Below are 23,292 nucleotides of genomic sequence, written 5' to 3' on the forward strand. Positions count from 1 at the left end.
ATGCTCAATGTTTCAGTAACTAATGTCACATGTCAACTTTTTTTTTAAGGTATTGTCAACAATCTCTTACCTAGTCCTCCATGGACAGGTAAACATTAGGGATCTTACCTTGTGCTGCTCAATGGCATCTATCCATTGCTGTCTATGATCTGGATCCTGAGCACGAAGATACCAAACACTATCATTTACACTAATATCAAATCGACATTCATCAAAATCGTGAGGCTGTGGAGAAAAAGTAGAAAATGAAAAGCAAAGCTAATTATATCCTTAGAAGTGTTACACCCCAAAGCCAAAACATGAACAGACTCATTCTGTGCTGGTGGGAGACTTGTTACTTTTTATTTTTCTACTCAAATAACTTACCTGAAGATGTCTCAGATAAGAATGTACAAAGACACAGTTACCAAAAGCCAAATTTCAGTCACTACTCTTACAAATGAGTTGTCACATATGCCACAAACATCTATTTCTAAAAAGAGCTAATATTTTTCATCAAATGCTTTGAGTTAACTAGTGAGAACACCACCAAAAGGATAACTTTTATTTTTATTTATTTTTGAGGTGAGGGTCTTGCTCTATTGCCCAGGTTGGAGTGCAATGGCATGAACATAGGCTCACTCCAGCCTTGAACTCCTGGGTTTAGGTGATCCTCATACCTCCCAACTGGGACTATTGGCACACACCACCATGCCCTGCTAATTTTTAAAATTTTTTAAAAATGTAGCCTTGCTGGCTGGGCGCGGTGGCTCATGCACATAATCCCGGCACTTTGGAAGGCCAAGGCGGGTGGATCACGAGGTCAGGAGTTCAAGACCAGCCCGGCCAAGATGGTGAAATCCTGTCTCTACTAAAAATACCAAAATTAGCTGGGCGTGGTGGTGGGCATCTGTAATCCCAACTACTTGGGAGGCTGAGGCAGAGAATTGCTTAAACCCGGGAGGCCGAGGTTTCGGTGAGCTGAGATTGCACCACTGCTCTCCAGCCTGGGTGACAGAGCGAGACATCCGTCTCAAAAAAAAAAAAAAAAAGATGGAGCCTTGCTATGTTGCTCAGGCTGGTCTCGAACTCCTGGCCTTAATCCTCCCACCTTGGCCTCTCATGTTGCTGAGGTTACAGGCACAAGCTATTGTGCCACGCTAAAAGCATATATATTTCTTAAGGCCAAAATAAGTTTTAGAGTAGACATTTACTACTTTTTTCTTACTCCATTATTCAAAAGTAAATGCCCATTAATAATTTTATTTCATTAAATATTCTTGATATCTCATGTATCAAATCTTATGAAATTTAACAAAGCAAGATAAAAATGTTAACATTTCCCTTTAAGTATCTAAAATTAACTTCTAGGCTTTTACATGTCTTTGATAGTAACAACCAGGAGCAGTTCCAGCTAAAGGAAAAAATAAAATGAATATTACGTAAGATCTACGCGAGCTATCTAGAGAAAACTCTGCATTAAGGTGTAAACATTTAGTGAAAATGTCAACTTTTTGATTCAGTGCTCTTGACTCAAGAATATAAAAAATGAGTGTTTTACATGCTTGTTTTTAATCTCAACAAATGAATTAAATTATGACAGGAATACATCACATTTACCACCTCTTTTTCCACCAGATACAGTAGAGACAGTCAGTCAATATCCTCTCCTGAAAAGATTCTTAACCTTGGAGGGAGAAGAATCTGCTCTGGGGAACACAACAGTGAACTTATTTGCTCAACAGAATTTACATCTTGTACTCCTCCCAGGGTTTATTGTTTATTCTCTCCCTCCCTTAACAACATCCACCTTTTATCTCATCAGTTTATTTAGCAAAAAGAATATAAACTAACTCTACCATTTTCTTTAGGCTATGAAACAACTTGATTAAGATAAGAAATCATGGTTCTGACTGATTAAAGGATTCAAGTTAAATGTCCTGAATCAGTATGTGCTGGACAATAATAAGCCTACAGTGAGAAGTAGAGTGTGCTAGAAAGAAGCAAAAGGGAAAAACAATGCATATCCTGCTTCAGTAATTATAAATACAGAAAGACATAACCGATAATGTCCAACATTCATAAATAATGATCATAAATTTAACTGAATTCTAAATATCCAGGCATCTTAAGAATCAAGTCTAATTACTGAGAATAGCTTCTTGGAGGAAATGAAACATACATATGCTATGTAAAGCAGGAGTCCCCAAACTCTGGGTCACAAATCCGTGCCAGTCCATGGGCTGTTAGTAACTGGGCTGCACAGCAGGCAGTAAGCAGCAGGCAAGCAAGCATTACCACCTGAGCTCTGCCTCCTGTCAGATCAGCAGCGGCATTAGATCCTCATAGGAGCATAAACGCTACAATGAATGTGTATACAAAGGATCTAGGTTGTTCGCTCCTTATGAGAATCTAATGGTTGATGATCTGAGGTGGAAGAGTTTCATCCCAAAGCCATCCCCCATCACCCACTCCATGGAAAAATTGTCTTCCATGAAACTGGTCCCTGGTGCCAAAAAGATTGGGAAATGCTGATCTAAAGAACCAAATAAAGTAAAGCAGATGATCAGTCTATTGCTGTAAGTGCCCCAGGAGTTTTAAACTTTTACTCCATGATAACTCCCATTATATTTCCAGCCAGTATTTCTTAAAATGTTTTACATTTTGTATTGTGTTAAATATCCTTATTAAAGCTTTAGAAAAATAAAAGAACATATAACTCATAATTCACCATTTTCTCTGGCAAACACCTTCCTATGCAGACAAGGGAACCATTTCTACCATCTATGATCTGAAGCATAGGTGGCACAGAAGAGAAAAGCATGAATTGTAAGTGGTATAGAAAGTCTGTGAATAACACAAAAGTTTTACATCTCAACAAAGTGAAAAAAAAAAAAAAAAAAAACAAGAGAAGATGAGTCTACAGGGCAAAGGAAATGACAGATTTGGTTAAGAGGATGTATTATGCAATGAAGCTCACATCACTATATTACACACACATATGTGCCCCAAACTTATAACAGATTGTTTTATTCAGTAACAATCAATCCTGTATTTATTAAAAATTTTGATATTTTGCTCATTATACAGTAATTTAGTCCTTTTAAAAAATATTGCAATAAAATATTTATCTTGATTATTGAGTTTTTTCTTGCTTCCTTAAATTTTGTGATTGAGGTAAGTCCCTCACTGGTCTCATCCTCCTTGTCTTGGTGCTGAGAAGTAATTATAAGAAAGAAACAAATGTAGGATAGAGGCCAAAATTAGATGGAAAACATTGAGAGGTGATAAATATAAGATATGATCTAAGGCAGCAGTCCACAAACTTTTTGGTACCAGGGATCGGTTTCATGGAAGACAGTTTTTCCAAAGACAGGTTGCGGGGAATGGTTCCGGGATGAAACTGTTCCACCTTGATCATCAGGCATTAGATTCTCATAAGGAGCGTGCAACCTAGATCCCTTGCATACATAGTTCACGATAGGGTTCGCGCTCCTATGAGAATCTAATGCTGCTGCTGATCTGACAGGAGGCAGAGCTCGGGGGTAATGTCGGCTTGTCTGCCACTCACCTCCTGGTGTGTGGCCTGGTTCCTAACAGGCCATGGACTGGTACTGGTCTGTGGCCTGGGGTTTGGGGACCCCTGATCTAAAGGAAAAAAGACTAAAAAGTTTAAAGAAGAATTAAGGTGACAAGTGATGAAAAGAGGGCTGACAGAGCTAAGTTAAAAAAACAAAAAACAGGCCGGGCGCGGTGGCTCATGCTTGTAATCCCAGCACTTTGGGAGGCCGAGGCGGGCGGATCACGAGGTCAGGAGATCGAGACCACGGTGAAACCCTGTCTCTACTAAAAATACAAAAAAAATTAGCCTCTCCGAGTAGCTGGGACTACAGGCGCCCACCACCACGCCCGGCTAATTTTTTTTGTATTTTTAGTAGAGACGGGGTGGTGGGCGCCTGTAGTCCCAGCTACTCGGAGAGGCTGAGGCAGGAGAATGGCGTGAACCCGGGAGGCGGAGGTTGCAGTGAGCCAAGATCGCGCCACTGCACTCCAGCCTGGGTGACAGAGCGAGACTCCGTCTCAAAAAAAACAAAAACAAAAAAAAAAAAAAACAAAAAAAAAACAAAAAACAAAGTTAAAAACATGGGAAACAACAACAAAAAGCCAGGTTTAAAAAGTCATGGATGGCTCACGCCTGTAATCCCAGCACTTTGGGAGGCCAAGGTGGGTGGATCGCGAGGTCAGGAGATCGAGACCATCTTGTCCAACACGGTGAAACCCCGTCTCTACTAAAAATACAAAAATTAGCTGGGTGTGGTGGCGCGTGCCTGTAGTCCCAGCTACTCAGGAGGCTGAGGCAGGAGAATCGCTTGAACCCGGGAGGTGGAGGTTGCAGTGAGCCAAGATGGCACCACTGCACTCCAGCCTGGTGATAGAGCAAGACTCCATCTCAAAAAAAAAAAAAAAAAAAAGCATGGACATGTTAAACAGATTTGAGAAAAGCACAAAATGAAAGAAATACAATAATGTAGATTATCAAAGGAGATAAAGCAAATACTTTAGCTGGTGTTTTCAAACATGAAAATATAACACACATAACAGAAAGACACACTATGCCCAGGAAAAACAGACACAGAAAGATCAATACAAATATATATTCTGTAAAGTTAATTAATTTCAAGAATAAAGGAAATGCTATAGGACACTGTTTCTCAAGGTTTTTGCATTACCACACCCTCTACCCCACAATTAAATACTGAGGATAAGATTTTTGTCCATTAGAATTTTTGGGGGCCATAAACCATTGTTTTATCTAAGATTTCACCCCTCCTCAAGAACCAAGTATCACCACCACTAAGAATGCATGCTACAGGAAAAAGACATCTATAAAAAGGTGGGTTCCATATTTTCTCATGTCAACATTCACTGTTAAGGACAAAAAAATTTCAAAAGGTGAATAAATCCATGGCACTTATATCCACTCCCTACCAAAATAACCTTATAGGAACAAAAGAGACATAAATGTCCAAAAGAAAAAGAAAAAACTTATCACCAAAATTCACAGTTGGAATGCGGTAAATGACTTAACAGGTGTTACCAAAACACCAGGGGTTTGGTCCAGGTCCTGCTGCTCACAGCACAGCAAGCCAATCACTGAGACAATAATTACTGCCAGGGAAGAAGGCTTTATAGGGTGCTAAAGTTGAGATGGGAGGTCAGTCTCAAATCTATCTTCCTGACTAACTAAAATCAGGGGTCTACAGAGGAGGGAAGAAATATAACCATGTGTGGAAACATAAGAATCAGGGAGGGGTAAGGAAAAGGAGTTGCTCAACAGGAAGCAAGTGGTTGGTTAGGCACTTATGGCAGGTAAGAGTTCTGGCATCTCATTGTCCAGATGCAGTGATCTGGTAAGTTTTCAGTTCTTTGATACTACCTAGGAGGCCTGATGGTTGGCTTCCTGAGAAAGGAATTCAGATAAGACAAATGTAACTTTCTCAAGTTTCACGACTGGGAGGGTCAAGTGCTAGGTTTACGCAAAAGAAACTATAAACATCAGTTCTATGCGAAAACTGGACCAGTTTCACAGGCTTGAGAAAACTGAAAATTAAAAATCTACAAGGGAAAAGAACAAAAAAGAATCAAGCCAATTTGCACATAACATTGGAGAAGTAAAGGAACTGGAGGCATCAGGTAGCATTAGAGGTTAAGGCATGGATGGAGCTGAGACCAAATTGATTGAGTCATTAAAAGGTGCAACTAGACCCCTGAAACCCCACATGCCCATACCTCCACATAGTAACATTAGAGTCCCCACTCTCCACTCTCTGGACAGACTAAATCAGACATTCTTACAGAGAATAGGGTACAGGGTGCTATGGAGGATGGGGGTGAAGGGAAGCAGATAAAGAAAAGTCTTCATATTTAAGGCCTCTTTCCCCTTCTTGGCACCCAGAAGGCTAGGGCCCAAACTTGCTATGTTGCCCAGGGTGGTCTGGTAAAGACATGAGCAGTGTTTTTTTTGTTGTTTTGTTTTGGACACAGTGTCGCACTTTGTGACCTAGGCTGGAGTGGTGCAATCTTGGCTCACTGCAACCTCTGCCTCCTGGGCTCACATGATCCTCCCACCTCAGCCTCTGGAGTAGGTGAGACCACAGATGCATGCCACTACGCCTGGATAATTTTTGTATTTTTTGTAGAAACAAGGTCTTGCCATGTTGCCGAGGCCCTGGTCTCGAGCTCCTGGACTCACACAACCCATCTGCCTCGACCTCCCAAAGTGCTGGGACTATAGGCGTGAGCCACCGCACGTGGCCCAGAGTTTTATACTCAGAATTTTAGGTTCTCTTTCTCTGGCACTGTAATTTAGGATTATCTCCTTACTATCTAGGTTCTTTTGCCTGGTTCCTACACCTAAAATGATGGCAGGTTTTCTTTAACGGAGTTTTAGCTCTCTCACATCTCTGCCATGATGGACAGTGACTGAGATCATGGTTCAGACTGCTCTCAGTCAGGTGCACACATGCATGGTTCAGGAGTCAACCAGAGACTTGAAGAGTTTATATATACAATTTTGAGATTCCTTCCTCTAGCTCTCTCCTTTTTCAAGTTTTCAACTTGCTTTCTAATAGCCCTGGTTAAAGCAAGTAACTTTCCCAGGTTCTACCAGTCAGAAAACTGGTGGGCTGATTTTTCTGTTAGAGTTACAGACATTTAGCACCACCATCACAATAGAGATTTGACCCTATTCTACCCTGACAGTAGGATATCTGATAATTTCCAAATATCCTGCCAAACACTTGTGAAGGCTAAAGACTTAAAATTGTCTAAGTCTAGCATCTCTTTTTTGTTTTTACAAATAAACACAAAATATTAGAATTTCTTTACTCAACAAGACAGTTAAATAAATCCTATTAGGTTCAAACAAGATGAATCAATCAGTGCTCTAAATTGTAAGCCACAGAAATTGATTCTTGCTCACTCAAGAAGAAAAGGAATTCATTTAGAAGGTATTAGGCAGTTCATATTGCTAAGAAATACAAAGAACTGAGATCAGAAAATGGAAAGGCACCAAGGTAGACTAGGCAACAAAAACCCCTGCTGGGATTGCACCGCAGGTGCCATTTGTATGGACAGGACTGCTTCCACTTCTGGACCTTGTAAGCCACTACTGGCACTGCTTCTACTGGAAACTGCATGCTCCTGCTGCCAGCACTATCAGAAGAAAAACTTCCTGTCTCTTGATTCTCTATATTGGTCCTGTTATAGAATCAAAGTAAGGCTGGAGCGGAAAACAAGGAAAAGGGGGGGGTAGAGAAGGACAGCGCAACAGTCTGATAGGTTAGGCCTAATTCATATGCCCATATGCTAACTAAGGGGAGTTAACAAGATAGGAGATTGTAGGATAGAGGAAGCAATTAAGTATCTGGTGTTTACAGATCATTTGAAGGAGACCTTCCACTCACATAGTGGGGAATTCCTCAAAAGAAAAAAGGATTTTGATGATAAGAATGCCACTTAACAATCTATTATCTCTCTTAAATCCACCCTTCTATATACTGGTTTGTGCTACCGGAACTGGGATGCTGCAAACTATATTTCTCCTCTGCCAGCCCCCTTTTATTAGGTTCTGTCAATGTAGGACATTAGATAAGGATTAGAAGCCAGGAACAAGATAGAAGGAACTTGCACCTTGCTGTCTGCATACTGTTTCCATCAGCATCTGCCCAGCAAAAGTCCTTAGCCCTGGCAGTGGCAGTCAGTTCAACTCAAAAGGTTCTTTTAAAACTCCCTGGACCAGCTTCATCTAGATACCTCAGAGGTGCCAGTACCAGCTACGCATGGGCCACTTCTTAGTTGTATGAAGTGTCGCTCCACAACATTTCCTTTACAGATTAGTGGGATATTAGAGTATAAGATACATGAGCTATAATCCCCCTTCTAGCTGTCTGAGACCCAGCTGCACAAAGCACTTCCTTTAAGCTTCAGAGATAAGAATAGCAGATAAAGAGCAACCCTCTCCAGCTGAGCCTCAACTCTTCAGAGATCCTTTCTCTAAGTTCCAGAAGTACTCATTAGCTAGGTGGCCCTTTCAGCTCAGAGGTTCATTAAGCCTCATTCCAGGAGGGTCCTAAGGTAATGATACGAACACCAGCAGGCAGCAACTTTTCTTCTGAGTCCACCTCCGCAGGACTATCCCATCCCTCCATACTTGCAGGTTCTGATAACCCAAACCACTTCCCTTTGTTCTTGTAGTCTAACAATTAGAAGCTAGTCCTTGCAATTATCACTTCTGTATTACCTCAATGTTTTTCTTTTATTCTTTCACTTCTCCCACAACTGTTGGAACAATTTCCTATATTAAACACTTTCTGCTAAAATACCTAATGTGGTTTCTGGTTCCAGGTGATCCTCTTTATTGAATGCTGAGCATAAAATTCAGAAAACTAATGTCCACACAAAAACATACAGAAAAATATTCATAAAAGCTTTATTTGTAACAGCCCCAAACTGGAAACAACCCAAATGTCCTTCAACTGGTGAATGCCTAAATCGTGGTATAGAGATGGAATACTACTCAGCAATAAAAAGGAACCAATTATTGATACATTCAACAACTTAGTGGATTCTCAAGGAAATTAGGCTGAGTGAAATAAGCCAATCTCAAAAAGCTATATACTGTATGATTCCACTTTTATAAAATCCTCAAGATAATAAAATTATAGGACTGCAGAACAGCTTAGTGGTTTCCAGTGGTTAGGGATTAGAGAGTAGAATGAAGGGAGAAAGTTGTAACTATAAAGAGGTAGCATAAGAAGCTGGACGTGATAGCTCACGCCTGTAATGCTTGCACTTTGGGAGGCTGAGGAGGGCAGATAGCTTGAGCTCAGGGTTCAAGACTAGCCTGGTCAACATGGCGAAACCCCATCTCTACCCAAAATACAAAAATTAGCTGGGCATGGTGGTGCATGCCTGTAGTCCCAGCTACTTGGGAGGCTGAGTCCAGAGGATCACTTGAACCAGAGAGGCAGAGGCTGCAGTGAGCCAAGATTGTGCCATAGCACTCCAGCCTGGGCAACGAAGTGAGACTGTCTGCAAAAAAAAAAAAAAAAAAAGGTAGCATAAGAAATCTCTGGGGCGATAAAACAGTTCTGTAATTTGATTGTGATGATTGTTACAAGAACCTAAGTGATAAAATTGCATAGAACTACACAGATGCACAGATGAGTATATGTAAAACTGGTAAAATATAAATTAAGGTGAGTTGTACCAATGTTAATTTCCTGTTTTTGATATTTTACTATAGCTATGTAAAATCAGACCATAGATGGAAACCAGATGAATAAATGGAACCCATCTACTCTATTTTTACAAGATTTTAAGAATGTACAATTACTTCAAAATTTTACAAAAGTTTTTTTAAGTGAAAAACATAAAAATTGAACAAAATGCAAAAAGTGGTTGGCCCTTAGTGTTAGAATTACAACTGGTTTTCTTCTTTAGAAATTTTTGTATTTGGTAAGAGTTTGATAATGGATAGACATTACTTTTGTAATGAAACAAATTAATGTTATAAGAAGGCAGAGCCAGATGGAGAAAGAGGACTCTCCAGTGATCATCCCCCTGTAGAAACATCATTTTGAATAACTATCCATGCATGAACACATCTTCAAAAGAGCTAAGAAAACCAAGTGAAAGTTCACAATACCTGTTTATGGCATATTAATAAGAAAATACCCATTGAAGAGGGTAGAAAGGATAATTTTACAGTATCTGTGTCATACCTCCCACAATTCTAGTCAGCAGAATGCAGAGGTATCTCCTCTACTTGGGGAAAAAGAGAGAAGTGTAGGACTTTCCCTTGGTCCCTAATACTGGGCCTGCCACAGTAAAAATCCAGTGCCAGGCAGACCCCTCATGGTAACTGAATCCAGGTTGGTATCTGTGAACTGAATCTCCTCACCTATCCCAGTGACAGGTGGTAAACTGTAGCCCTCACAAAATGGACTCAATCTCTGGCTCCCATCACTGCTGGATGATGACAGCAGCCTCAGGTTTCAGTCAAGCCTCAGTAACAGGTAGGCCTCATGATTTTCAGATGCACCGCAGAGCTGTGCCAACCGTGGTAACAACAGATTCTAGTCTATCGTTATACTGACCATGGTAATTCTGGGTATAGAAAGCCTAAGGCTGTAACAGTTGCAACAGTCATGGGCTTAGAGATCACACCAGATGACCTGCCCAGGATCTAACAACAGGCTTACTGATAAAGAGCCAGATAAAGCCAGGCTGCAAACATTCCAATAAGTACCTATTTCTTCAACATGCAGATATAGATGCACAACAGGAAGGATCAAGAACAATCAGGGAAACATGACCTTATCAAATAGACAAAATAAACTTCCAATGACAAACCCAAAAGGGATGGAGATGTCTCAAAAGTCTAACAAAGAATTCAAATAGCTATTTTAAGGAAGCTCAATGAACTTCAAGAAAATACACAGAAACATTGAACAAAATGAGGAAAATAGCAAATGACCAGAATGAGAAAATTAATGGATTGAAATAATAATTAAAAGAAAATCAAACAGAAATACTGGAGCTGAAACATACAATGAATAAAATGAAAAATGCAATAAAGAACATCAATAGCAAAATCAAAGAAGCAAAAGAATCTGTGAACTTGAAGGCAGGTTATTTGAAAATATATGGTCAGGAAAAAAAGAAGATTGAAAAGGAATAAAAGAAAGCTTACGGAATTTATGAGATAGCATTAAAAGCAAATTTTTGAGTCATAAGAGTTCAAGAGGGAGTAGAGAAAGGCAAACAGGTAGAAAGGTTATTCAAAGAATAAGAACAGAAAACTTTGAAAACCTGGATTCAAAATTTGGTAAAGAATATGCAATAATGATGTAAATTGTAACATCAAAAATTCAGAACATTGAGCGACAGTGTAGTAAAAAGAGTTTATTTTAAGGTTGTTATCAGTTTAAAATAATTATTTTTTTGTAAACCTTATGGTAATCACAAAGCAAAAACCTGCAATAAATACAAAAAATAAATATAAAGCAAGGAATAAAATGTACTATTAGAGATAATCACTTAGCCACAATGACAGTAAGAATGGAAAACAATTAGGAAACCAGTGGCAGCAGTTAAGTCCTTACCTATCAATACATAAATACCTTAAATATAAATGGATTAAATTCTCCAATCAAAAGACACAGAGTGACTGGTTGGATTTTTAAAAAGACCCATCTACATATTGCCTATAAGGGACTCATTTCAACATATACATACTGAAAGTAAAGAGATTTAAAAAGATATTCTATGCAACTAGAAACCAAAAGACAGCAGGAATAGCTATACTTCTATCAGATGAAATAGACTTTAAGTCAAAAACTGTAAAAAAGAGACAAAGGTTATTATATATTGATAATTCAGCAAGAGGATATCACACTTATAATATGCATCCAACATTGGAACACCTAAATATATAAAGCATACATTAACACATCTGGAGAGAAAGACTACTACACACAATAATAGTAGGGAAATTCAACACCTCACTTGCAGCAATGGACGGATCATCTAGAGAGAAAATTAACAAGAAAACATCAGAATTAAACTATACTCTGGACCAAATGGGCCTAACACATATATACAGAATATTTCAGTTGCAGAATATATTATTCTTCTTAACTACACATGGGACATTCCTCACAATAGATATGTTAGACCACAAAACAAATCTTAACAAATTTAAGAAAATTGAAATAATATAGAGCATCTTTTCTGACCATAATGGTATAAAACTAGAAGTCAATAAAAGGAGGAGCTTTGGAAAATTCACACATACATGGAAATTAAACATCATGATCAAGTGATGCAATGACCCAACAATGGTTCAACACAAACAAATCAGTAAATGTGGTACATCACATTAACAGAATTGACGGACAAAAACCCTATGATCAATAGATGCAGAAAAAGCACTGGACAAAATTCAACTCCTTTCATAAAAGCACTCAACGAATTAGTTATAGAGGAAATGTACCTCAACACACTAAAGGCCATATGCAACAACTCACAGCTAATACACTGAACAGGGAAAAGTTGAGTTTTTCCTCCAAGATCCTGAACAAGACAAGAATACCGACTCTTGCAACTTCTATTCAGCATAGTACTAGAAGTCCTAGCCAGAACAATTAGGCAAAACAAAGAAATAAGTTAAATTGTCCCTGTCTGCAGATTACATGACCCTTATATATAGAAAACCCTAAAGACTCCACCAAAATACTATCAGAACTAATAAATAAATTCAGAAAACTTGCAGGGAACAAAATCAACATAAAAAAATCACTACTGTTTCTATACACTAACAGTGAACTATCTGGGGAAAAAAAAGAAGAAAATAATCCCATTTAGAATAGCTACAAAAAGAAAATAAAATACTTAGGAATAAATTTAACCAAGGAAGTGAAAGATCTCTACACTGAAAACTGTAAAACATTCAAGAAAGAAATAGAAGACAAAAATAAATGGAATGACATCCCATGTTGATGAATTAGAAGAATTTATACAGTCTTGTGTCACTTAGCAATGGGGATATGTTCTGAGAAATATGCTGTTTGGTGATTTCGTCAGCTATACATATCCAGATGGTACAGCCTACTACTCCTACTACTCACCTAAGCTATACAGTATAGCTTATTGCTTCCAAGCTACAAACCTGGATGGCATGTTACTCTACTGAATACTGTAGACAATTATTATACAAGGGTAACTATTTGTGTATCTAAAAATAGAAATGGTTATACATTAAGCTGTGGTCTTATGATGGCTACAACATCATTAGGTGATAGAAAATTTTCAGCCCCATTATGACCTTACTGGATTATTGGCTTAGAAGTGGTATGCTGGGCAGACGTGGTGGCTCATGCCTGTAATCCCAGCATTTTGGGAGGCTGAGGCAGGCGGATCACGAGGTCAAGAGATTGAGACCATCCTGGCCAACATGGTGAAATCCCACTTCTACTGAAAATAAAAATATTAGCTGGGCATGGTGGCGCACGCCTGTAGTCCAGCTACTCGGGAGGCTGAGGTAGGAGAATTGCTTGAACCTGAGAGGCAGAGGTTGCAGTGAGCCGAGATTGCGTTGCTGCACTCCAGCCTTGTGACAGAGTGAGACTTGGTCTCAAAAAAAAAAAAAAAAAAAAAAAAAGAAGTGGTATGCTGATGACTGAAACATCACTGTGTGACACATGACTGTACTGTTAAAATGTCTACACTACCCAAAGCAATCTACAGATTCAATGCAATCCTTCTTAAGATACCAATGACATTTTTCATAAAAACAGAAAAGGTAATCCTAAAATTCATGTGGAACCACAAAAGACCCCAAATAGCCAAAGGAATCTTGAGCAAGAACAATGCTGGAGGGGATCACACTACCTGACTTCAAAATATACTACACAAAACTATAGGAATCAAATCAACAGGTAACTAGCATAAAAATAGACACACAGACCATTATAATAGAATAGAGCCCAGAAATAAATCCGTGCATTTACAGCCAACTAATTTTTGACAGAGATGTGAAAAACACACAATGGGGAAAGGACAGTCTCTTTAACAAGTAGTGTTAGGAAAACTGGATATCCACATGCAGAAGAATGAAATTAAATGCTTACTTCTCACTATATGCAAAATTCAACTGAAAGTGAATTAAAATCTGAAATATAAGACCTAAAACTATGAAACTAGTAGAAGAAAGCACTGGAGCAATGCTCCATGACGTTGATCTGGCAAGAATTTTTTGAATGAAACCTCAAAAGCATAGGCAACAAAATAAAAAATAGATGAGATTTCAACAAACTAAAAAGCTTCTGTACAGCAAAAGAAGCAATCAACAAAGTGAAAAGAAAACCCACAGAATGGGAGAAAATATCTGCAAACTATGTATATGATAAGGGATTAATATCTGAAAGATATCAGGAACCCAACTCAATAACAAGAAAATAACCCAATTAAAAAAATGCACAAACACCTGAACAAACGTTTCTCAGAAGAAAACATATAAATTGTCAACAGGTATATGAAAAAATGCTCAATGTCATAAATCATCAGGCAAATACAAATGAAAACCATAATGAGATATTATCTCCTGTTGGAATGGCTATTAGCAAAAAGACAAAACAGAGTTAAGTGTTGGCAAGAGTGTGGAGAAAAGGGAATCCTCCTACACTTGTTGGTAATGTGAATTAGTAGAGCCACTAAGGAAAACACCATGGTGGTTCCTCGAAAAATTAAAAATAGTACCACCATATAATTCAGTAATGCCACTCCTCGGTATATATCTAAAGTAAATAAAATCAATATGTTGAAGAGACATCTGTACTTCCTACTTTTATTATAGCTATTCACAACTGCCAAGATATGGAATCAACCTCAATGTCCACTAACAGATGACTGGATAAAGAAAATATAGTATATGAACACAACGGAATACTATGCAGCCATTTTTTTTGTTGTTTTTTTAAGACACAGGGTCTTGTTCTGTTGCCCAGGCTGGAGAGCAGTGGCATGATCATAGCTCACTGCAACCTTGAACTCTTGGGGTGAAGTGATCCTCCTGCCCCACCTTCCTCAGTAGCTAGGACTGGAGACACATTCTACCATGCCTAGCTCCTTTTTTAAATTTTTTGTAGCGACAGGGTCTTGCTATGCTATGCTGCTCAAGCTGTCTTTGAAGTCCTGGCTTCAGGTGATCCTCCTGTCTGGACCTCCCAAAGTGCTGGAATTATAGACATGAGCCACCAAATCTGACTGATTCAGGAATTTAAAAGAAGAAAATACTGTCATTTTTGACAATATGAATGAATCTGGAGGGCATTAAATGAAACAAGCCTGGCACAGACAGACAACGCATTATTTCCCTCATATGTAGAATCTTAGAAAAGTTGATCTCATGGAAGTATAGAGTAGAATGGTAGTTACCAGAGTCTGGAGTGTTTAGCAGGTGAGGAGGGTTAGGGAGATGTTGGTTAAAGGACACATACTTAAGGTTAGATAGGAGGATTAAGTTTAAGAGACAAATTGTACAACATGGTGAACTATAGTTAATGAGTACATACTATGTTCTTGAAAAATGCTGAGAGTGGATGCTCAGTATTCTCACTGCAAAAATGGTAACTATGTGAGGTAATATATTTGTTAGCTAGACTTAACCATTTCACAATGTATATATACTTCAAAAAAGCACGTTGTATACAATAAATACATGCTATATGTCAACTTTTGAAATTAAATTTTTTTAAATGTAAAAAAAAATGTTACTTTAAAATAAAAGAACTGGCTGTCAATCTTAATCATTGTTATGAAGGAAGAGAAAGACCCTCTCATATTATTTTATACTCAGTACCTGTTCTAAGAAAAAACAACAAGGAAGTAAAACCAAAGACAGGCAGCTCAGTGCCAGGCCCAAAACCAGACCTGGGCCTGCCTGGCCTAAACCCAGTAGTTAAAATCAACTCATAACTTAAAAACTGATGTTATTCACAGATTCCAGACATTGTATAGAAGAACACTGTGAAACTCCCTGACCTTCTCTGTTTCTCTCTGACCACCAGTGCATGCAGCCCGGTCACGTACACCCTGCTTGCTCAAATCAGTCACGACCCTTTCACGTGAAATCTTTAGTGTTGTGAGCCCTTAAAAGGGACAGAAATTGTTCACTGGAAGAGCTCCGATTTTGAGGCAGTAGCTTGCTGATGCTCCCAGCTGAATAAAGCCCTTCCTTCTATAATTCGGTGTCTGAGTTTTGTCTGCGGCTCGTCCTGCTGCAGTTATAGTTTGGTGAAATAAAGTTGTAATGAAAATACCTGACAGTAGAACCCACAGCTTAATCAAGTAGAAGAGCTGTTCTCTTAGTACATCACAAAAGTCAGTTAAAAATAAATGATTTTAGGCACTAATCCAATCTGAAGAATAATGAATTTAGCCTTACTAATAATGAATTTAGCCTGCCCAGTGGATGATTGTCTCATGTAGTCTATTAGACTCCCTCTACTAGAGAGACAGTCTCTTTAACAAATAGTGTTAGGAAAAACAGATATCCACATGCAGAAGAATGAAATCAAATGCTTACTTCTCACCATATGTAAAATTCAATTGAAAGTGAATTAAAATCTGAAATATAAGACCTAAAACTATGAAACTAGTAGAAGAAAGCTCCTACGCCTTCTTCTACTAGAGGGAGTCTAATAATCTAATAGACTACATGAGTCTAATAATCTCATGTAGTCTATTTGAGGGAGCCTAATAGACTACATGAGATTATCATCCACTGGGCAGGCTAATGACACAATGAGGACTGAGGTGTTAAAGGAGGCCAACTAGCTATATCCAGTACCTAACATACATGGTATGATCCTGGGAAAATACCCACAGTCCAAGGCATGTAAACAAAGTTTTGCAAATCTAGAAACTACATCTTGTCAGTGCCCCAGACATAGAGAGACTCTTAAGTCTAACCTACGATGCTTCTAAGAGATTTAGGAATGTATCAATGAACATACCATACTGACAATTTAATGATTTATAGCAAAGAACAAATGCCATGATAACTAGACATTTCAATTTTCTGGTAAATGTGCTCCTTTTAAGAATCTTATCCAGAAAAATCAAATATAAAAGTTTCAGCATGGGATCAAAATAAAGAGAGTGAAAAGACTTTTAGTGACCAGTAACACCAAATTTAGTGTAATGTTTTCCCAATTTTCGTTTTAAGTGATAGAACCCTGTCTGCTGCTGCTCCACCTTCCCAAATCTTAATACTTACATATTTTTAAAATGTATGGGAATGGGGAAGGAAGAAGAGCCCCACCATTTTCTTTCCCCTCAAGATCATTGTCACTCTCACCAAATGGCTCCTGAGGCATTTTCACAAAACAGGGTGAATACCATGATTAACATATCCTTTGAAAATTACACTGTTCCTGGGGTCCCTTTTCTTAAAACTTGCCAAAGGTCTGTTCTTTTAGATACTTGTTTTCCTGCTTGGGGCTTAATATTAGCCTTTTTTTTTCTTTTTTCAACAATTACCAATTTAGCTTTCCTTGGAATCAGTATATTCATATACAGAACTTGCTTATGTTACTTTGCAGCCTATCAAAGATCAGAGATGGTATATAAACTTTTGTAACCTTAGGCAATTTAAACTCTCTGAAGTTCCAATTGCTTATCTACGAATGTGGGGGTAATAATAAAACTTATTTCACTGGATTTTTGAGAGGACAGAATGTGATAATCCACATTTTGTATGTGCAAATAGTGAAAACATTTTAAGCGATCTTTAGAATAGTAAAAGCACTCAAATGTCAGCTATATACTTTAAAAAACCTATTTTTTATTCAATAAAAAATCAAGTTTTAAAAAACACTAATTTAGTTTTGAAACAATACAAGCTTCTCTAAAACATCTGTCTATCAATTCATAGGGATTATTTATTTAACATAAAAACACAAACAAAGGTGGACAAAAGAAACATGTTTTAGATAATCTGGCAGCATAAAACATTTTAAGGTGTAGATGAATTAAATGGTGAGTTAAAGAGGTTGTTTTCTTGATTCCAATTTGTAACACTGGGCTTCAGATAACCGTATCCCAACTCTGTTAGGATATAAGAAGAGCATAGGAATCGTGATTTTTTTTGCACCTATCACTATCTATTACCATGTGTTTAGTATATATAACAGATTATTAAAAGGAAAACCAAATCATGTCACTCCTCTGTTCAAAGTCCTTCAATGCTCTCCATGACAAATTCTATACCCCTGACTTAACCTCAGAGCCGCTCTTTCCTCTTCCTAGAATACTCTCCTCCAAATATATTCATTGTTTAGCTGTTACTTCCTTAAGGTTTTGACTCAAGTGAATCCCTTCCTTTGCCACCTTATCTAAAATTTTAACCTCTAACTCCCACCTATTCACACATGCTTCTCATCCGATTTAAAGGCTTGAAATAAGAAACTAGAGCAAACGTAGTTAGGTAATCAAAATGATAACTTGTTGGATACATCAAAACCATCAGAACTGGATAGTAAAATACTTCTGCTAGTCAGGGAACTCCCTCAAACAACACTGGAGACAGTGAAAAATACTTCGGTTTTTCTTTTCCATGCATAATGCCCTTCCTTGGAGGCAAAACTGATGCCTTGTTCTGTGTAACTATGGAAAAGCCTGCACAACACATTCAAAAGTCAAGGGGAAAAAATACTTTGTACTCTGAGATGGGGGAAAAAAAAAATCCAGTCATCTCATTAGTTTTAAAGTCCCCCAAATTCCCAAATTAACAAAACCTTGAGCTGTTCCTTTAACTACTGACTCCCTATGTCCTTGACTTCTGCAAAGGTGTTATCTGAAGATACATGATAACTTTTGCAGATATGATAATCATATGCAAAGTATGAAAAACTGTTGCTTTTCCTACTATGTAGAGATTAGATGGAAACTTTGGAATCTTATTTTCCCCCCTTTAAAACTGACAGCATTTTTATTTGGAGAGTTGGTTCTTCTGAAGTCTGTATTCTCTTGTAAACCATCTTTGTAAGTAAATTTCTAAATGTCTTGGCCTCATTTTGATACTGCTTATTGGCTCTCCCCTTACTTGGCTTTCTCTGATCCATAACATCAAGGGTACAGCTGGGCTGAAGACAGGGCAGGTTGAAAGTCTGTATGTGACACAGTAATAGTCTTTTTTTTTTAGATAAAATACGGTAAAATTGGTTAGGTTTTCTACTCTCTCAGTTGTGTTTCCATGAAACTACATCCCAGTTCATGAAAGACATGAACTATGATACTATCAAAATCTCCTCTAGCGCAGTCTTTAAAATCTCTTAGTGTTATTTCTAAAAATTTCTGGGGGTTTGTAACTGCCTTATTGCTTACCCTCATGTCCCGACCATAATGATATATAGCACAAATAAGTTCATAGAAGGTCACTTCAATGAGAGTAAAGGTCTAATAAGGTGTAAAAAAAAAAAAAAAAAAAAAAAAAAAAAAACCAACCAAACAAACGACAACAACAAAAAGCCTAATATGATACCTACTCCATGGAATATTATCCAGCTATTTTAATAAGCAAGTTTGTATACATAAAAAAAATCACATCAAGGATTAACAGTAACTACCTCTAAACTATATGAGTAGAGCTAATTGTTTTCATTTGCTAATTGTTTTCATTTGCTTACCTGTATTTTCCATAAATCATACATAATACTTTTGTTAAAGGAAAAAAAGTTCATTTAAAAATACGTAAGACCTGTGGGTAAATATGGTGGCAGATTGATATATTCACCTTGACTTAACAAACCCCACTTAAAAGATAAAAAAAGGCATTAAACTAGAAATAAGAAGATTAGAAGGAAGAGGCCGGGCACAGTGACTCATGCCTGTAATCCCAGCACTTTGGGAGGCTGAAGCGGGCAGATCACCTGAGGTCAGGAGTTCGAGACCAGCCTGACCAACATGGCAAAACCCTGTCTCTACTAAAAATAGAAAAATTAGCCAGGTGTGGTGGTGCAGCACCTGTAATCCCAGCTTCTTGGGAGGCTGAGACAGGAGAATTGCTTGAACCCTGAGAGCGGAGGTTGCAGTCAGCCAAGATCGTGCTGCTGCATTCCAGCCTGGGTGACAGAGCAAGACTCCGCCTCTAAAAAAAAAAGAAAAGAAAAGAGGAAAAAGCACAACAAAAAAAGAGAATTCAATCAAATTTTAGATATCTGAAAGCAAATGAGCAAATTAAGATGTCACAGGTGACTAGGGAAATCTAAGTGTGCAGTGAGGGAGGACAGGATAAGATGTAATCTTATTAGTGTCAAAGAACCACAGAAAGAATAAAAAGAATGAGAATCAGCAACTTCAAACACTAGATTCCTCTGAAGCTATAAACAGAAGAACTGATTAAAAGTAAGAAGCAATTAGTCTGCTTAGACACCATCCCTAAAAATAACCAAATTACCCTTCTAGCAGAAGACTAGAGGTTTTCTATTTGGATATATTGAATTGAAAGAACCCCTAAAGTAAGCACTATCAAAGAAAGCTGAGGAAAAGGGTTCAAAACAGAAAGATCAAGGCAAAGCCTATATTGAGTAGTGAAACTCTCACTCCCTACCCCCTCTCTGATACTATTTCTCCATCCAAAGCAAACAAGGCTCCTCAGAGAAATGGTCCAGGACTGGGGCAAGGGAGGTATAAGGTAAGATGAATCTGGAAAATCTTGAGCTTGAAAGTAAGTACTAAAAAAAAAAAAAAAAAAAAAAAAAAAAAAAAAAAAAAAAAAAAAAATGCCACATAGGTATGCCAAAAGGACCAAGAAATCAGCTCGAAGGTGCTTCCATTAGCCAAATCTAGGACAATTTTGATCATCAAAATATATAAGTACAATAATGGATTATAACACATTCAATATTAAGCAGAAACAGGTAAGTCCCCTATGTTATTAAATGGGACAAAAAAAAAAAAAGACTGTGTTTTGTTGAGTTTTTAATAGCAATATGCTAGCTGATAAACTCTGCAATGTTTGCAGCATTAAAAAAATCACTACTTCGCAAACATTATTAAACTAAGATTGAGTGGGGCAGGCATCATAAATAATTGCTAAATTAGAGAAAAGGATGATGAGGGAATAAGATTTTTACAGTCTGTTTTTTTTTTTTAACTTTTATTTTAGGTTCGGGGGTACATGTGAAGGTTTGTTACACAGGTGAACTCTTACCATAGGGGTTTGTTGTACAGATTGTTTTATCACCCAGGTATTAAACCCAGTACCCAACAGTTATCTATTCTGCTCCTCTCCCTCCTCTCACCCTCTACCCTCAAGTAGACCCCAGAGTCCACTGTTCCCTTCTTTGTGTTAATGAGTTCCCACCATTTAGTTCCCACTTGTAAGTGAGAGCATGTGGTACTGTTCCTGCATTACTATGCTAAGGATAATAGTCTCCAGCTCCATCCACGTTCCTGCAAAAGACGTGATCTCAACTCTTTTTTATGGCTGCATAGTATTCCATGGTGTCTATGTACCACATTTTCTTTATCTAATCTGTCATTGATGGACATTTAGGTTGACTCCATGTCTTTTTTTTTTTTTTTTGTGAACAGTGCTGCAATGAACATTCGAGTGCATGTGTCTTTATGGCAGAAGGACTTTTTTTTTTTTTTTTTTTTTTGAGATGGAGTCTCGCTCTGTCACCCAGGCTGGAGTGCAGTGGCGCGATCTCGGCTCACTGGCAGAAGGATTTATATTCCTCTGGGTATATATATTCAGTAATGGAACTGCTGGGTTGAATGGTAGTTTTGCTTTTAGCTCTGTGAGGAATCGCCATACTGCTTTCCACAATGGTTGAACTAATTTATGCTCCCACCAACAGTGTGTAAGTGTTACCTTTTCTCTACAACCTCGCCAGCATCTGTTGTTTTTTGACTTTTTAATAATAGCCATTCTGACAGGTGTGAGATGGTATCTTATTGTTTACACAGTCTTAACGTATATTCCGTGGACCTCACCTTCTAGTTTCAAGGAGATACAGAAATTACAAAGCAGAAAAACTAGACAACCCCTTGGCCCTTTGCTGGATTCTTGAAGTTACTATCAAATGAGGGACCACTATCTATGTCTCTGATGTGACACTCTGAGAAAAACACTACACCATTTACATAATATTCTGAACCTAGGTACTTAACAGGAGTTACCTACATTATTCTTGCAACTTTTCTATGTGAAATGATTTCAAAATAAAAACTTAAAAAACAAAAATGATACTTAAAAATACACCATTGGTCAACTCTATTCTTCCTTCCCTCACAAAAGTCCTTTGTAGAAGCTAGCTGCTTAATCTCTCCTTACATCTCATTGTTAAGGAGAGCCAAAGCTCATCAGACATTTGAGGAAAACCTCTAATAATAAAATCACAGACCAAACACAAGGAGGAAAAATGGAATTCTGAAGCAACAGTCAATAATGCAAGAATCAAACGATAAGCTCACACGCATACATGCCCTATGTAATACACGCATACGTGTGCATGCATACACATAACTCCAACTGGGCCCTCTTCCCTGGCCTCCAGACTTTTTTACTCAGTTGCTCTCTCTATTAATCTTCTCATAATGCCTAACAGGCTTCTCAACATAATCCAAAATTGATCATCTGATTTGCCTTCCTCAACTTCTCCTGAAGGCTTCCACATTTCTGTAAATGGTAACAATACAGTTGCTTTGACCTAAATAATCTGATTTCTCATTTCTCTCACACTCCATAGGAATTCATAAGCAAATCTGCAAATCTTGTCAGCTTTGCCTTCAAAAGAAATCCGGAATCCAAGTGCTTTTCGTAATCTCTACCACTGTAACTCTGGTCCAAGCCACCAGCATCTCTCATCTGGATTACCTGCAACAGCCTTCAAAGGCTGCCTGATTCTATTTTCCTGCTTCCATCCCTGCCTCCTACAATCTATTCTTAACGCAGCAGCCCAAGTGATCCTGTTGCAAGGATCAAATCGCTCCTCTGCTCAAACCTCCAGTAACTTCCCATCTCACTCAGCATTAAAGTCAAAGTCCTTATGGATGATCCACAAGGCTCTCCACAATGAGGCCTCACTACCACTTTGCTTTCCCCATGTCTACTCTGCTCCAGTCATATTGGCCTTCTTTAACTAGCTTTGGTTGTCCTTTACAGCTGCTGTTCCTTCTTACCTGGTCACCACTTCTTCTAAATGGCATGACTCATTCCTTTCCCACCTTCAGACTGCTTCTCAAATTCCCCATTTCACTCATTATAAAAACTGCCCCAATACACACACAGTTTTACATCTCTCAAATAAGGATATATCCTACAAATGATACAAATTTGAATAGTTACTATAGTATATCATTATACGGTGCACCTTAAATTTAGTGGCATCAAACTAATTAAAATATGGTAATACTTTGCCAGAGAAACCTTCCCAGTCCACCCTACAATAAAAGATGTTAAAATAACAAAAGCTACTTAATAAAAATGTGCTTAACAGCCTAAGAGGAACAGACTCCCAGACAAAGTCAGTCTGAGTAACTATATCATCCCCAAATGTAAAATATCTTAAACAATTTGTTTTCTGTTTGTAAATCTTAACTGCAAATTTTTCAGGAAAATATATAGGAAAGCTAATTATAACTATTAATTTTTCATTTCCAGTTCTTTCATATAACATATTGACTTGATGTATCTGCTTGATTAGTTTAACTCTTCAATTCTGAGAATCTCTAAATAAA

The 23,292-nt window shown here is 37.9% G+C and overlaps 1 protein-coding gene across 5 annotated transcripts in view; it reads right to left on the reverse strand.

The window, feature by feature from the left end:
• Nucleotides 1-23,292, reverse strand: part of CERT1 (ceramide transporter 1) — a 157,119-nt gene that overhangs the window by 103,860 nt on the left and 29,967 nt on the right. For all 5 annotated transcript variants that reach the window (XM_058434019.1, XM_058434018.1, XM_032144992.2 and 2 more), the window contains one exon: nt 109-225. In XM_058434019.1, the coding sequence (XP_058290002.1) occupies nt 109-225 (117 nt within the window). The remainder of the gene's footprint in view (nt 1-108; nt 226-23,292) is intronic.

The sequence above is a fragment of the Hylobates moloch genome, unplaced genomic scaffold, assembly GCF_009828535.3.
Source record: "Hylobates moloch isolate HMO894 unplaced genomic scaffold, HMol_V3 SCAFFOLD_23, whole genome shotgun sequence".
Taxonomy (NCBI): domain Eukaryota; kingdom Metazoa; phylum Chordata; class Mammalia; order Primates; family Hylobatidae; genus Hylobates; species Hylobates moloch.